This window comes from Poromitra crassiceps, assembly GCF_964638095.1.
Source record: "Poromitra crassiceps genome assembly, chromosome: 5".
Classification (NCBI taxonomy): Eukaryota; Metazoa; Chordata; class Actinopteri; order Beryciformes; family Melamphaidae; genus Poromitra; species Poromitra crassiceps.
Window position 1 is genome coordinate 28,487,420 of NC_139642.1, and position 16,012 is coordinate 28,503,431.

General features: G+C 45.7%; 1 protein-coding gene across 1 annotated transcript in view; it reads left to right on the forward strand.

Moving 5' to 3' along the window:
* Positions 1-6,082, forward strand: part of sik2b (salt-inducible kinase 2b) — a gene marked incomplete at both ends in the record, with an annotated part of 48,868 nt that extends 42,786 nt beyond the window's left edge. Inside the window, 4 exon segments of the mRNA XM_083637575.1 lie at positions 2,056-2,213; positions 3,184-3,297; positions 3,908-3,990; positions 5,446-6,082. Coding sequence (XP_083493701.1) covers positions 2,056-2,213; positions 3,184-3,297; positions 3,908-3,990; positions 5,446-6,082 — 992 coding nt within the window.
* Between the last annotated feature and the right edge of the window lie 9,930 nt (positions 6,083-16,012).

Consider the following 16,012-nt stretch of genomic DNA (forward strand, 5'->3'; position numbering starts at 1 on the left):
ATTTAAATTGAAAAGTAAAGTAGACGACTTTATAGCCTACATTATATTAACTCCAAATAATGAATTATAGACGCACGTGCATAGAGCATGGGGCAACACCTCAACAATGAATTGCCTACAACTTTAGGCCTATACATATTATCAGATCAAATTAAATCTTTCAAAATCAACCAAAAAACAACCATAACTTATTGCTGACTGGCTCATGCCAGGGGAAGGTATCTCAATGTCTCCACTGACAATAGCCAATAGCCAAAGCGATGGTGATGAACACTCGATCGCGAAATATGCGGAACTGATTGACTGACTGGTTGAACGCATTGAACACCATGCACATGTTGACGACGATCCATAAGCGAGTATTTCTTTAAACACCAGACTAGACTACACCGGTCTTCTTTAAACACCAGACTAGACTACACCTGTCTTCTTTAAACACCAGACTAGACTACACCTGTCTTCTTTAGGTGGCTTCCATAAGGTGTGATGCTGCATACGGGCCCAGGCAGCAGGATGCTCTGCTTCTCATTACACACACAACACACTTGCTGCCAGGCTGCTTCACACCTTTCTCACTCTCTCTCTCTCTCTCTCTCTCTCTCTCTCTCTCTCTCACTCTCTCACTCTCACACACACACACACACACACACACACACACAGACCTCCAGGATAAAAGTGCCTCGTTCCCACCCTCTCATTTGCCCTCCCCTCTTTCACACACTTCGTTCCTGTTCTTTTGTCTCCCTCCTGCCCTCCCTTCGTTTCCCTCATCCTCTCCCGTCTCTCTGACGACAGTGGTGATGGTGATGATGACGATGATTCATGTTGTGAATCACAGACAGATCATCAAAGGTTTCATCCCACATGTCTCTCTCTCTCCTCTCCTCTCCTCTCCTCCTCTTGGAAGGTCTCTTCAAAATGATCTCGTTCACTCACTCACTCACTCACTCACTCACTCACTCATCTCTTTCCGTCTTCCTCACTATCACTCACCCTCCTCTACCAAGAGGGCATGTTCAGCAACCTGTGCTCTCCCTCCACCTCTCTCCATCCCTTTGTCCACTAAGAGCTTTAGGAGTGTGTGCCTTGTGGTTGGACTGAAGCGGCTGTATACTGTAGCCCAGGAGAGAAGCTATTATCGTACTTTTGGAAAATGTGCTAGCTCTAAATGGATACTCGGTAGCCCTAACCCTCCCAGTTGGTATTCCTGGTATTGTGTTGTTTTTGTGTGTGATCCTCTGGTGCGTGTCCAAACTGCGGATGCTTTTGCGTCAGACTGCTGACTGTTGTTTGAAATAACTCCCACCATTAGGGTGAGTCAGATCCTACTGTCCCACAGCCACCACCACTGGATGGCTCTTATTAAAGCAACTACGTCTGCACCATACACTCTCAAATTCAAATTCAAAAGGGCTTTATTGGCATGACAAGGTGCATCTTACATTGCCAAAGCATACATTAGCAACACTTAGCAATTACAAAGAATCAAAAACACAAAACAAGGCATTTTGTTACTCAGTAACATAAATCACAAAACCTTAAGATATTCAAAGAGGAAGAGAAAAGAAAATTAAATGGAATGTGATAAGATAGAATATAATAGAAGACTATTGTTGTCCGGAATCTATTCAGAATAATAACAGAACTGTAATAAATGGGCAGTTAAATGGTGATAGTGCAAATAGAGAGCAATTACAATTACTCTCTCTCTCTCTCTCTCTCTCTCTCTCTCTCTCTCTCTCACACACACACACAAGCTTTCTCTCGCTCTCTCGCTCTCTCACACACAAAAGCTTGTGATGTACATCCTGTCACATTGTAGGGGTGAAGAAGTGTCAGTGCTAACCAGTCAAGCAGTGTGCGAGAGGTTTGACGTCAGTGAGGCTTGAGACTTTCTGTTGCTGACTAGATGGAGCCGTAACCATCTCGTTATAAAACAAAGGAAGAAGTGATCCTATTATAATAACATTAATGTAATATAATCATCTGCAATGACTCATACACTGTATCATTGGTATTATCTGTGTGTGTCCCTCCTCTATCATCCACACTCAGGTCTGGTTGCGTTTCGGCAGCACCTCCAGAACCTGGCACGGACCAAAGGCATCCTGGAGCTGAACAAGGTCCAGATGCTGGTGGAGCAGATGGGCTCTGGAGAAGGGGCAGCCATGGGCCCCCTGGGGGCACAGCACCACTTGCACAACCTCCTGGAGGTCAGCCGTACTGCATAATCACACACACACACACACCCTACACCCCATCCCGTTCCAGATCTTTCTCTTCCCAAAGCCTTTCTCAGCCCCAGTCCCTCGCTATCCTCGATGGCTCGCCCCTTGTGCTCCCCCCCCCCCCACCCCCCAGGCTGTTGTGTAACCCCAGGAGAGGCAGCCAACTGTGGCTTGTTTACTGTCTCCTCGTCCCCCGGGGGCCTGGAGCCTGGAGCCCGGGCCAAAGTGAATGGAGCCATTGTTGAAGTCACTCACACTCACCATAGTAGTGACTGGTACTCAATAGGCCTAAACTGAACACGCACACACACACACACACACACACACACAGGCACGTACGCACATCGACACGCACACTCTCTCATAGACAAACCGAATGCAAGTGAAACACTATTTTGAGGAAAGACATACAGGCCTTTCTTTACTGTAAACAGCACACAGACAAGATCTGGAGGTTTTCCGTTTGCCGATCTCCAATAATGTAATAATGCAGCTCTTTGTGGGTTATGTGATGCTAGGGCCCATCATCCTTTTAATTAGTTTTGATGTCATTGAACTGATGTGTAACCCCTGTGGTACATCCCTGTGGTACATGCCATTTGGAGTAGGGCATCTGGCTGAACCGTCAACACAAAGGCATTTAGACAGGAGACGGCACGGATAATCCCGTTACACCGCATGATGGAGCACACCGACCCCCGACACACAGCCTCATGACCTTACAGTGGAGGGGATTTGCGTGCGTTTGTGCACGCGTGTACACGGACGCCAACACGCGTGTACACGGACGCCAACACGCGTGTACACGGACGCCAACACGCGTGTACACGGACGCCAACACGCGTGTACACGGACGCCAACACGCGTGTACACGGACGGCAACACGCGTGTACATGGACGCCAACACGGCTTGTTGTAAGTTAACACATGTCCTGCTTTGTGTCTTTGACTGAAGGGTGAGGCGACCAAACAGCAGGAGAACCTAGCTTTATATCAGGGTGGGCTCCAGCCACCGCTCCTGTCCCGCAGACAGAGTCTGGAGACGCAGTACCTCACTCACAGGCTACAGGTACTGTGTACCTCACACAAAGTACCTCACTCACAGGCTACAGGTACTGTGTACCTCACACAAAGTACCTCACTCACAGGCTACAGGTACTGTGTACCTCACACAAAGTACCTCACTCACAGGCTACAGGTACTGTGTACCTCACACAAAGTACCTCACTCACAGGCTACAGGTACAGTGTACCTCACACAAAGTACCTCACTCAGAGGCTACAGCTACTGTGTACCTCACACAAAGTACCTCACTCACAGGCTACAGGTACAGTGTACCTCACACACAGGCTACAGGTACTGTGTACCTCACACACAGGCTACAGGTACTGTGGAACACCAGCTACACTCGCACATTAGCTTGTTCACTGATGAGCAGGTTCATCCAAGTGTGTTAAAGCCTGCCACATTCCACCTCTATCATTGCCTGTTGCTTGTGTGCTTAGGCCGTTGCAGACCTGTCTTATTGTAGTTTAAAAAACAAAGTGTCCTTTTGCTTAACATTCAATGATCTGTTAGTATGTAAGCAGTAGCAGCTGAATTTGCTGAGACATTTGAGCTACTTTATCATCATGGTAGTTAGCCTGATTAGAGTAACCAGTCTCTCTTGTGTCCAGCAGGCCGGCGTCTTGGCTAACAGCCCTGCTAGCCAGCTCTTCTGTAACGAGACTCGAAGCTTAGAGCAACAGCTACAGGAACACAGGTAAGCCATGCTGTAGCTTAGCTTAGAGCAACAGCTACAGGAACACAGGTAAGCCATGCTGTAGCTTAGCTTAGAGCAGTGTTTCTCAAACAGTGGTCCGCGGACCACTGGTGGTGCGCCCCCTAGTGGTCCGTGAGTACGGTAGATAGATCTTTTTTCCTTTTTTTTTTACCTCCCACTATCCAATCAGAGAAATGTTAAGTTTTCTGGGAAACGGAAGGTCAGATCGTGATGCATATTAAGGACTATATGTATTTTTTCATCCCAAATCCATCCCCGAGTCTCTACGAGTTACGGTTGCGGAGATAGGTCCGCTCTGCATGCAGGGCTACAGGAGACAGACAGAGTAGGCTACAGCGGGGGGTTGGGAGTTCCAAGTTACTGACCAAACACTCTATTTCAGTGATTGCTGTCAGAATATAGAGCCATTTAACACTTATTTGAACACAAAAACATCACTGAATGCAACTTTAAAATGGCAACAGATAACCTATTTGACTTTGGCAACATTGTGCATTTATTGAACTTGAAAAAACTTTCTTTGAACTTTGAATATATTTGAACTGAAAAGGAGAAATAAATGTGAAAAAAAAGGTAAATGGACTAAAATAAATTGTATATATTTTTTTATATCGGTTATCTTGTTTTCATAATTGTGGGAAGCCAGAAATTTGATTTATTGTACAGCCTTATTGCTATTTGTCATTTAATTAGCCTGTAATTTGTCATTTACAGTTGAAGTAGTAGGCCTATTGTTTTTGGGGATGTTTTGGGAGTTTGGTGGTCCCTGAGTTTTTTTTTATTGGTCAAGTGGTCCTTGGTCTGAAAAAGTTTGAGAAACACTGGCTTAGAGCAACAGCTACAGGAACATAGGTAAACCATGCTGTAGCTTAGCTTAGAGCAACAGCTACAGGAACACAGGTAAAGCATGCTGTAGCTTCAACACAACTATCACTGCCACACAGCTCATTTAGACTCTTTACTGTTGTATTATTTCTGACACTTAATACATTTTGTTTGCATTCATTTAGCTGTGGTGGCCGTCTACACCTGGGAAATTGCCCCCACAGCTAGAAATTAAATCACCTTTGCATTATCCCCACTAAAAAAGCAATAACAGTCAAATTGTCCATGTATCATTCATTATATACATATCTAAATAAGAGCTAGTATTAAATTGCACACCACCTACTGGACCCCACCCCCCACATCTAAAATACATTGTGTATGAATAAAGTATCTCTTCTTGTTTCACATTTTATAGTGATAATGTTGATGAAGGTCTAAGGACATACGACAGAAGAAGAAGTGATAATGTTGTTTTTTTCCTGTTCATCATTCTGATTCTGCCCACACTGCAAAATGCCTATCCATTAATTTGGCTTATATAGTGCTCTGTGTGTGGGCGTGTCTCTTGTGTTGATCTAACTGGGATCTGCCTCTCTCTCTCCACAGACTGAACCAGAAGAGGATGTACATCCAGCAGCAGCCACAGGGCATGGGACTGCAGACCTACTTCAACCAGATGCAGATAGCGGAGGGCTCCTATCCCCCGGGGGGTGCTGTCCTGGACCCCACTGCTCTGCCCGGGTCCCCTCAGGGCCCCCTCATGTCGGCAGCCCACCACCCGCAGACCCAGCACCAGGGCAGCCCTCAGCCCTCCCCCCCCTTCAGCCACCCCCAGGGCCTGGTCCCCCTGATGGAGCCGGGCGAGGCCCTGCTGTACGATCCCTACATGAGCCACCACCACTACCCCCAACACCTGTCCCCCGGCCCCCACCTGCACCACCCGCTCCACCACCCCCAGTCTCACGACACCTCCGCCGGGGGCCTGGGCTACAGCTACAGCTGTGAGCAGCCGGCCCTGGGACCTTCCACTGAGGCACTTTACCCAGAGCAGTATGACTTCCCCCTGGACCCCGGGCCACTGCCCCTGCCCGGCCCGGGAGACCTTTCCCGGGCAGAGGCCGGGGCTTTGGCCGGGCCCGGGCAGTACGAGGGACTGGCCCTGCCTGAGCTACAGAGCTCGCTCCTGGACAGTGAGATGATGGAGACAGTGGACCCCCAGCACGGCTTCGTCCTGGTCAACTGAAGCCAGACGCAGGGGTTAATAGCAGGCAGTATTAAGCAATGAGAACCTACGCAGCATTAAGAGCAGAGCGAATGGGGAGAAGCGGAGGCCTCAAAGGGTAGCAACAGGGAAGGAAAAGTGTTTAATTTTTGTACGACTAATACGAACTCTACTCCTTAGTTGTGACGAACCTCAGAAAACCTCTCTACCAAAATCCTCCCTTAGCCTAGCTCCCTGTGTTCCTCTCCTCCTCTGTTCTCGTTCTCACCTGCTCCGTGAGGCAGGTGCGGGCCTGGCGTGGCACAGCCTGTGCCAAGGCTTTGCCGGGCTGACTGGGAGAGGCCGCCGCTGGCTTGGATGTTTGTGTCACCTGTGAGGTGGCGAGCTGGCGTGGATGTTTGCGTCACCTGGGAGGTGAAGGTGACGAGCTCTTCAGGACTGCATCGTGCAGCCTGAGGATGCGGCAGATCCCGGTGACTGCTGGTGTGCAGCATTTCACATGGAAATGGTTTGGAGGTGGAACTTATTTTGGATCGACTGACCGGCAACCAAAAGCACAATGGCTGGCAGTGTTTTTGTATTGAAAATAGGACACCAACAACAACAACAACAACAACAACAATTGACTGGTTCTCAAAACACTGTTGCGTTTTTTTTTTTTTGCGTTTTTTTCAATAGCTGGAAAAAAAACTGAACAAGAAAAAATGGCCCTCATTTATCATGCTACCGTCTATCGCTGCAAATTCAAGTGTTCAAGATGGCTGCAAGACACCGATCTGGTCCGACTTGTAGAAATGTATGAGACACGGATGTGAGCGCAAGAGCCAACATGAGGCTGATATTCACGCGTGCACAGGGTCAACAAACACTAACAGACAGTATATTTCACAGCATCCTCCAATGAAATCACGCTGATTTAAATACAAAGGATGGAGAATAATGCACCATCTTCCTGCCATTTGTTGAGCACATGCTACACTTTGTACTTTCTACAGCGATGAAACTGCCTATTTAATAACCTCCAAGTTAAATAATGTCAGCAATGTTAATCAAGCAATGAAATAATAGAAATAACCAGGTTCATAACGCAGCGGGTGTAAGCTATGAGAGATAAATAATACAAAGTTGACTTTGTTTCTCTGTTTTTATAACCTAACTACTGATCCACTTTTATTTCTTACACTACTGAACCGCTTTACCACCTTCCCATCTGATTGTTGGCTTTTATTTGACGCGTACGACTCGTACGGCCAGATTCAAATGAGGATAAATAGCAGTTTATGTGTGGGAAATCACCGCGTGATTTTAAATTTGCGCCATACGTTTGCTTGATAAATGAGGGCTAATGTAATTAACGTACGCTTGGTTAAGAAGTTGCCGTGTTAGGCAGTCGATATTATTCTCTTTTTGTGGCAATATTGAAGCAATATTAATCCTTAATGTTGAGGAATTATTGAAAGGAAGCCTCGCCTGTACAGCCTACTCTGATTGGTTCCTGGGACCTCTGAGTCATCAGCATCGACATCACTGGAGCCGATGATGTAACCAGGAGATAATCTCTCACTGGCCTTGCAAGTGCAGGGATAAGCCTGGGGAGTCGTGTGTGTGCGTGTGCGTGTGTGTGCGTGTGCGCGCACGCGTTGTGTGCGTACTGTACATTTGAGTGTGATTGTCTTTGTTTGCACAGTTGATACACTTCACATTTAAATTCCGGCATGCATCACATGATGCGTGCATCACATCAGTCAACACTGACCACAACAAACACTGTTTTGATGTGTCCGTTCCATATCAAGTACATAAATCATGACGATGACAGAAACTGATGACAGAAACTGTGCTTTTCCCCCGCCGGTGCATAGTTGTAGCTTATTGGTGATGGCTAAATCCCAGTTTACATCCTTCGCTCCGGTCATGCCTCTGTGTTGTGTTCATGATAAAAATGTCTAATCATGTTTATAGTAGTGGATTGACCCCTAAAAGATTCCCTGAAATTGGTTTTCATGAAGGAATGTTTTCTCTCTGACGTTGAGGCTGCTGTGAGAAGACCAGCACAACGTCGGTCACCTGACACTGGATTTGGACTGACGGCAAGCCTGCAACAAGAGGAGAGGGCTTTTTTCTTTTTTTAAACAGCACTTAGACTGTGTTGAATCTACTTGAAGCGCACATTATGTATCTTCTCTGACGATGATGATGATGATGATGATGATGGGGAAAACTACTTTTCATTGGAATAACAGGATGGTGAAGATCAGAGGGTTGACTTTATTGGGGCTGTGACCATTGAGCAGCAGACTGCAAGACCTTTGGTGGTTGTGGGTTAAACTGTAGGACAGTGTGTAGTTGCAGTCCTGTTGGAGCGACAGCTCTTGACGGAAAACTGTTAAACTACCTAAAAAAAATGTCAGGTTTTGATTTCAGTCCCTCAGAATAAAAAAATAAATTGCTTTCTACTCACCATTGTAAGAAGAGGCACATACCAACTTCACAGACAATAGCCTCATAGGCCATAATGCAATTCAACAAAGACATTTAGGCCAGGTCTGGTGCTGTAGGACAAGTCTTATAGAAACACCCCATTGTTCACAAACCACTTGGCCAGCTCGCTTCATAGCCCATACATACGCTCACCTTTGACTGAACGAAGCAACTTCAGGCTCCTTCTCTGAGGATTGTCAAATGTCACTCTGTGAAACAGAGGAAGTCAGATTGATGATATATAACCGTGTAAGAGTGTTCAAGGATGGATTTCTCCCTTTATTTTCTCTCGTTTGCTAATGCCTACAGGATGATTTGTGGAAGTTAAATACTGGAGCACTTTGACGAGGAGGGGAAGAAGAGATGTAGCGAGAGAGGAGGAGGTGGTTGTGGCAGTGGTGGAAAAGGTTTGTGTTGGTCCACTGTTTCCTGCTAGATGAAACAAACCGCAATCTGTAGGAAACACCTTTGCCCTCTCTTCCCCCCAATAATGGACACAAAACACATTTTCTTTCAAAGAAAGACCAGACACAATAACACTTTATCTGCTTGTTGATTTGAAGAGATCCAAGAAAGGGTGACACCGTAGTTTTTTTTTCCAGGTTGCGATAAGTCTGCTTTGTACAAATTAGGGGTGTAAAGAGTCTTGTGTGCGCACTCACTCGCACCAAGGTGAATTTTGTGTTGGACATGAATAGTGTTCAGTGTGCCTTTTACTTTTCTTATTTTCAGTCTAAATTAAGATTTTGAATAGCAGCATTATTTGTGGTCGGACCCTCTTATCATTTGTCTGTTTATTCTATTATATGGTTTTGTTTTTTGTTTTTTTTGGGGGGGGAGGGGCTTCTTTCCTAAAATAAGTAGAGCCAGGTTTTACAAAGGTACAAAACCAAAGTCCCTCAGAAGTTTCTGTACGACCCACCGTGTGGAGTTTTTGGAGCTTCTTTGTCAGCTTCTCTACCGTGCTTTCTCTTGTTGGTCAATCAGTATATGCCATTTAAAAGTATTATAGCAATATTTCTCTAGTTTGAAGACTAAAGTCATGAAGATTCTAGTGGATGTGTTTCCAAGTATCATAATTGCACCACCTGCTGATTAAAATAAGAAAAGAAAATCAGTCTTATCAATAGAAATTCAGTTTTATATTCATTCTTCATTGATGTTGACCACACATAAGCTAACTTGCTGTTGAGATTAAAAAAACTTTATTGAACATAATGTATGGGAGTTTATTTTGTGTCTGTGCGTGAGTCATGTCATTTGTTGTTGGTGGCTGTATGAAGTTACTCCTTTGTGTTCCTCGTAGGTGTAGCTGAGACATATCAGAATTATTCATCCAAATTATGATTCCACATACAAGGAAACTGACTTGGTGTGATTGGTGCACAAGTTACACAAGGCAACACAATAAGTGAGAAGAAATGTACTATACAACATATAGAGTATAACAGCCTGAGTGTTGCAAAGTACAAGTTAGCAAGTCAAAGTGGCAGGTACAAGTACAAAGTATAGATATACATGCTCTAAGTATTTTCTGCATCACACACACACTAATTTTTTTAGATAATCCAATTGTCTAACTATAATTGCTCTTGTCTGACAGGGTCCCGGTGCATAGTGTAGGCGTGGCTTAAGGACCTGGCCAACATGAATCAAGGCTTCATATAAACTGCTGAGTCATACCTGAACCTGAAATCATTTCAACCAGAAACCAAAGGAGATTAGGTTCTGTTATGTTCTACTATTTGTGACTATTGCTTAATTCAATCCCCTTTTGTAAATTGTTATTTGCTGTGTTGATAGGCCTAATGGAGGCACAGTAGCGGTTGAGCACATTCCGTCATTCCATGTGATTGTGAATGCCATGCATAATTCCAAAATGGCATTCCATAGCGCTATCTCAACTGAACTTAGGCAGCTGCACAGTGTGTACCAGCTGGGACAATGCAGCTGGGAGAATACAATCTGCACCAGAACGTTTCATCACAGTCAGGAAGTATTTGAAAGATAGTTATATTCCGTAGTTGACTTTTCTGTGATTGACGACTTAAAGGAATAGTTCACCCAAAAATTCCAAATTCTGTGTTCATCGCTCTCATGCCAAATGAAACACAGGTGAAATGTGTTAATCCATATAACACACAGGCAGGGAGGGAGGCTGTCGTTACAACTTTTGAGCAGCTTTTCTCACATCTGAAGTCAATGGTGTTCCAAAAAGTAAACCGTCAAACAATCACACTGTGAATAGAAAGACATAATACACCATTATTTGTTGCAATTTCAAACAGCTGTAATTAAGATTTGCACTAAATGATGGTCCCCACTGACTTCAGTTGTTTTGCAGAAGGCTGCTATGAAGCCTTCTCCCTCCCCGTGTGTTATATGGACAAACTTCACCTGTGTTTCAACTGGCATGAGGGGGAGGAGATGACGACAGAATTTTCTTTTTGGGTGAACTGTTCCTTTAACTGGACAGTATATTTGAATTGTCCTGAATTGCTGTAACCTCCACCCATCTGCTATTCTTCCACCCAAAAACCCAAATAATCATTTGCAAGTGCTATTTTGAGCTAGGTGTGGTTACAAGCAGAAGAGTATTTACACAAAATCAGTAGTGTCTACACAAAATGAAGATATACACACACCCATTAGGAGTAATGCTCACACACACATGCTAGAGAAGTGTTGTAGCTTTTATTATTCATTATTACACCCGTCACTGACACCTTTCTGAGCTGGAACCGGCTTTGACCTTGACCTCTCTCCTGACTGTTGACCTCTCTCACGTCACACACACACACACACTCCCCCATACACACACACAGTGACCTGACAGTGACCTTCTGAGCTGGCCTGCCCCTATATTGTACAAAGCACCTGTGGCCCCCCTGCAGCATATCACAGGGCTCTCTCATGCTCTGCACACTGGTGGAAACGGGCTGGGAAGGAAGATAAACTGAATAATTCACGACCACTGATAAGAGCTGAGGCCTTAACCCCGCCGTGTTGAGATCACTCATCTGGCATCAGGATTTAGTTCATCTCCATGGCGATCGCCTGTCAATATTTATTAAGCCAACTAAAACGGACACCCCTCTCTCAGTCAAGACAAAGTGCAGCCAAAGGGGGGCCTGTCCCGCGCCGAGCTCCGATTGGACGACTTGAGTTGGGCATCTGATACGAGGAGAAGTTGTTGCAGCAGCAGGATGTGATGTGGTGCTGTGATGAATGCGTTCAGAGCAACGTGTGTAACGGGGAGGAAAAAGGACTTCTCCCCCCCGAGGCCGCTCTCTCTTGTGTGAAAAGGGTCGTGTAGAGAGGGAACACGTCAATCCAATCAGCCCACTCACACAGAGAACAGCTAATCCCACTAAAACACGGCCAGAGGTGCGTGCGTGATGCGTCCGGGGTCAATCTGTTCATGGAAACCAGGCTCTCGCTTCTTTTCCTGGGATCAGTATGTGCACACAACACATTGTTGTTGCTGCTGGGCCAATCTGGTGAGTCTGAAACGTGGGATGGGTCACGTTCACCCCGGTTACACTCATGCCCTCATAAACCCCCCCCCCCCCTTCCACAAATAAGATTTCACTCAATGTAGGTGGGACTCACTAAAAACACGCCCTTGTAACGGAGAGACATGGGGTCACTGAGGTCACGGTTGGGGTTAGAGAGGAGGTGGTTGGGTTTAGGCATGGGGTCACTGAGGTCACGGTTGGGGTTAGAGAGGAGGTGGTTTGGTTTAGGCAGGGGGTCACTGAGGTCGTGGTTGGGGTTAGGTTACCAAAAGGGTGATGACGATGAGAAGCAGGTCATAACGTAAGGCATGAAATGGCATGTTTTTATGGAGTCTCCAATGTTACTATGTAGCCTTGCACACTCCATCGACACCCTTGAACCTTCAAACTGAATCTGACGGTCTATGAATCCGACTCTGTGGTGATGCTGCACTTAAAGGAACAGTTCACTTTAACCGGGATGCACCCATGAACTCTTGACTAAAGAAAAAGTAATCTTATTCCCTCCCTCCTCCCTTCCTTCAAGTTGATAAGATGACACCTCCCACTAGCAGCTCTGCTGTGACAGATGTAAAAAAAAATAAAGAAGAAGAAGAAAGAATAAAACCAAAGAAAACCTTAAAGAATAGTTTGGCACTTTGAGTCTATATTTGAAAAGTGACGCCTCACAACAAATTCCCTTCAAAGATGCCAGGATTCAAGCGAAGGGAAAGCCTTATTACTCCAGTATAATGCAGTTATTTATAGTGTGTACTCAGGGCCATTCTCTGCTATTGAGCTCTCAAGCAGGCCTGTCACAGACACGCTCAGGGAAGAGAGAGAGAAAGATGATAAGCAGACAGACAGTGATAATCTATTTTTTCAATATAATATCACACCATCAGAGGGGCCTATTCACTCATCATACCAGGGAGTACTGTAATGACATCAATGGTCGCCATGACAACGGGAGGCGGGTGGATGAGAACATCCTAGTGCGTCTGTAGAGCAGGAGATCACAGGACTGTTCACTGCTGCACTGGAAACACACGCTCGGCCACAAAGGCTTGATTGAGCTAGGCATGCCAGTATGGTGCAGGAGAAGAAAGAAGAAAAATACTTTTTTGACATTGGGTTAGTTGTATAATGGTCTCTCCGGTTTAGTGTGTACAGATACTGGACACAGCTTGCCACACAGTAAGGCAGAGGAACGAGGACTATTTCAGCACTGAGATGCTTATATAAAATCAAGACTTCACTGAAGGTCAGGCTGTACTTCCAGCCATGTGGTCCCCATTATTTCTGCTTCATTCCCATGTCTCTGAATACACGCTGAACACATGCAGGCCGGCAGATGGACAGAGCCGCAGCTCCCAGTGCAGATGACCCAGTAGTGTCGGCCTCGAGCTGGACCTTACACGTGCAGAATGACACACGCCATGAGCAAACAGGTTAGGGTTAGACCCTCGTTCATTTTGTCTCTATCCCTAACACATAACAAGGTGACTTAAGCAGGCCAGCGCTCTTGTTCTCCCTGACCTATGTTTGTCATTTGTCACCCTGAGAGGATCTGAGCTGACGGGGGCCTTGCTGGACTCCTTTCATTATAAATGACACAGTCCTGAGAGGCAGCTGCATTGACGTCATGCCTCTCAGCGCTGTCAAGGGCTCTGGCTGCTGAAAATCCCCCCCCAAATAACAGGATCTAAATAGAAGGGAAATGGAGTTGCTGCTGTTTCATTACTGCCTCATGAACTCAAGTGGATTTAGACGGGGGATTAACCCTCAGCCATAAAGTTAATCATCTTTTAATGAAGATTTTTCCGTTGAAGGAAAATTGCAGTTCATGGCTTTGCATGTTCTTCAGCGTCTGGATCACCGGCTCCATGCCCCCCCCCCAAAAGCAAAAGACTAACAATCTTCATAATCAAGTCTGATAGCCTATCTAGCAAGTCTAACATATATCTGATATTATGCAGATTTGGTTGTGGCTGCATTGCAATGGATAACTGCATCCCAGGAGGGCTCTCCATCTATTCAGGGGCTCCAGCTGTTCCGTCCTGCACCAACCCTCCTTCTGCTACTCACTCGTCATCAGTCCATACCACTATTCCTTCAGCAGCACATCCTCCCCTGCTGCACTGCTGAACTCATAGCCCTCAAGGCGCTCTCTGTTCCACTGTACCATAATGTGCTGACATAGATAAGCCTATCTTTGCATAACATTTGCATAACATACACTCCGCCGATGAGGTATACAGCAGCCGGGAGGGGGTGGGTATGTGGAGGATTGGGAGGGCACACAGCGCTGACTAGTAGGGCTGATGGGTGATTTGAACAGATTAACTAGCAGGGTTCACATTCTCTGACGTGGGTGTGTGCACAGACACTTTATTGCTATAATCCCCTCTGCTTAGTGTTTACTGCTCATTTGGAATCAGCAAAGATGATGGTGCTATAAGGCCTGCTACATGCAGTATGCACTCTTATGTCTAACTCTAAAACTCTGAAAAGCCAAAGATCATACTATTCTACATGCAGAAAGCTCTTGCTGGAAAAATAACTATGAAAACATCCCACTCTCTCAGCCCAGCCCTTGTTTTTGAGCCTTTTCTCTACCCAGCGGTAGTAAAGATGAGGGCAGATGTCAGCTCCAGCTCCTGCCCTGCTCTGCACGGTCCCCCTGTGGCCAAAGAAACACCCCACGGGGACCCGCGCTTTCATCTCCCCAGCAGCCAGCAGCTGCCTACCAGGTCATAGCTGACCAAATATGTGAAGAGGAAATTAATCCCACATATTCTTGGGTTTGTATGGCTGGAGGAGCAGAGACCGGAAGAGCTGTACTGGCTTCAGTTTCAACATCAATTGGAACAGTGTAACACTGTATTGAGATGTTGTTCCTCAAACCGGTCTCCCATCTCTTTAACATGGCTGGAAACACACTGGCTGACAGAGCGCCTCCTACAGACAGTCAGCCCACCCCTCAGTCACTTTTGAATGGCAACAGCCAGAGGAAAGAGTGAAAACCACTGAGAAAACCAGTCTTAAGAGGTCTGACCTGGTGGCACAGAGGGTTAGCTTGCTGCCCAGCAGTATTGAGGCCTCAATCTCCTTTGAGGTTGTGGGTTTGAGTCTCAGTCAATTTTGAATGGACAGCCAGAGGAAAGAGAAGAAAGTGCCCACAGATTAGCTACTTCACTATTTCTAAATGGACTAAAAGCTAGAATATATCATTTTGACCGATTTAGCCAGCCACTTCAAAAGCCATACAGAGAGAAATACAGCATCAGTGGCAGTGCCTTTGTGGTTCACTGTGTATCTCAGCTGCCTTCAGAGAGAGAGGTTGTGAGTTCTAACCTGGGATGTGCACAGACTGAACTTTCATCTGTCATTTTTGAGGCAGCAAAGTTATTTGTATTTGAATAAAAGTGGAAATAGGCATAATAATGTTCTTTTAGTTTTTATTGCACTTCTAATTAGAGTAATAATAATAACTAGAATGTCTACATTTCCTACCGAAAATGTAATTGTGCTTGCAGTCCTCGCCATGCACCGCCTGCCTTGCAAGGTCCCTGCCCATGCAGCTAGGGGGACTAAGTAGTTATGGGCGGGCCTTTGTGAGTGGAAGCGGGAGAAATGATATCGGGTTTCATTTTTAAAAGTAACCCCCTGAACCCTGTGAACAGATTATAAAACTCACATTTGAACTGGGTTTCTCTTGATTGCTAGTAGGAGTGGGATGATATATTGATATACATGGATATATCGATACATCATCAACATCATATCGTGTATTTGTCCTGACTCAGGCCCGACACAAAACCCCCAAATGAGCAGACATGGCAACAGGACAGGATTCCCGGTTCTTTACTGAGAGATAGCATTTACAAGGGGATTCAATGGCAAATTAAGAGAGAGCTTGTAGAGGCTTGAGTCTTGCAGAAGAGCGAGGCTGTGATGCTTTGAAACTGGT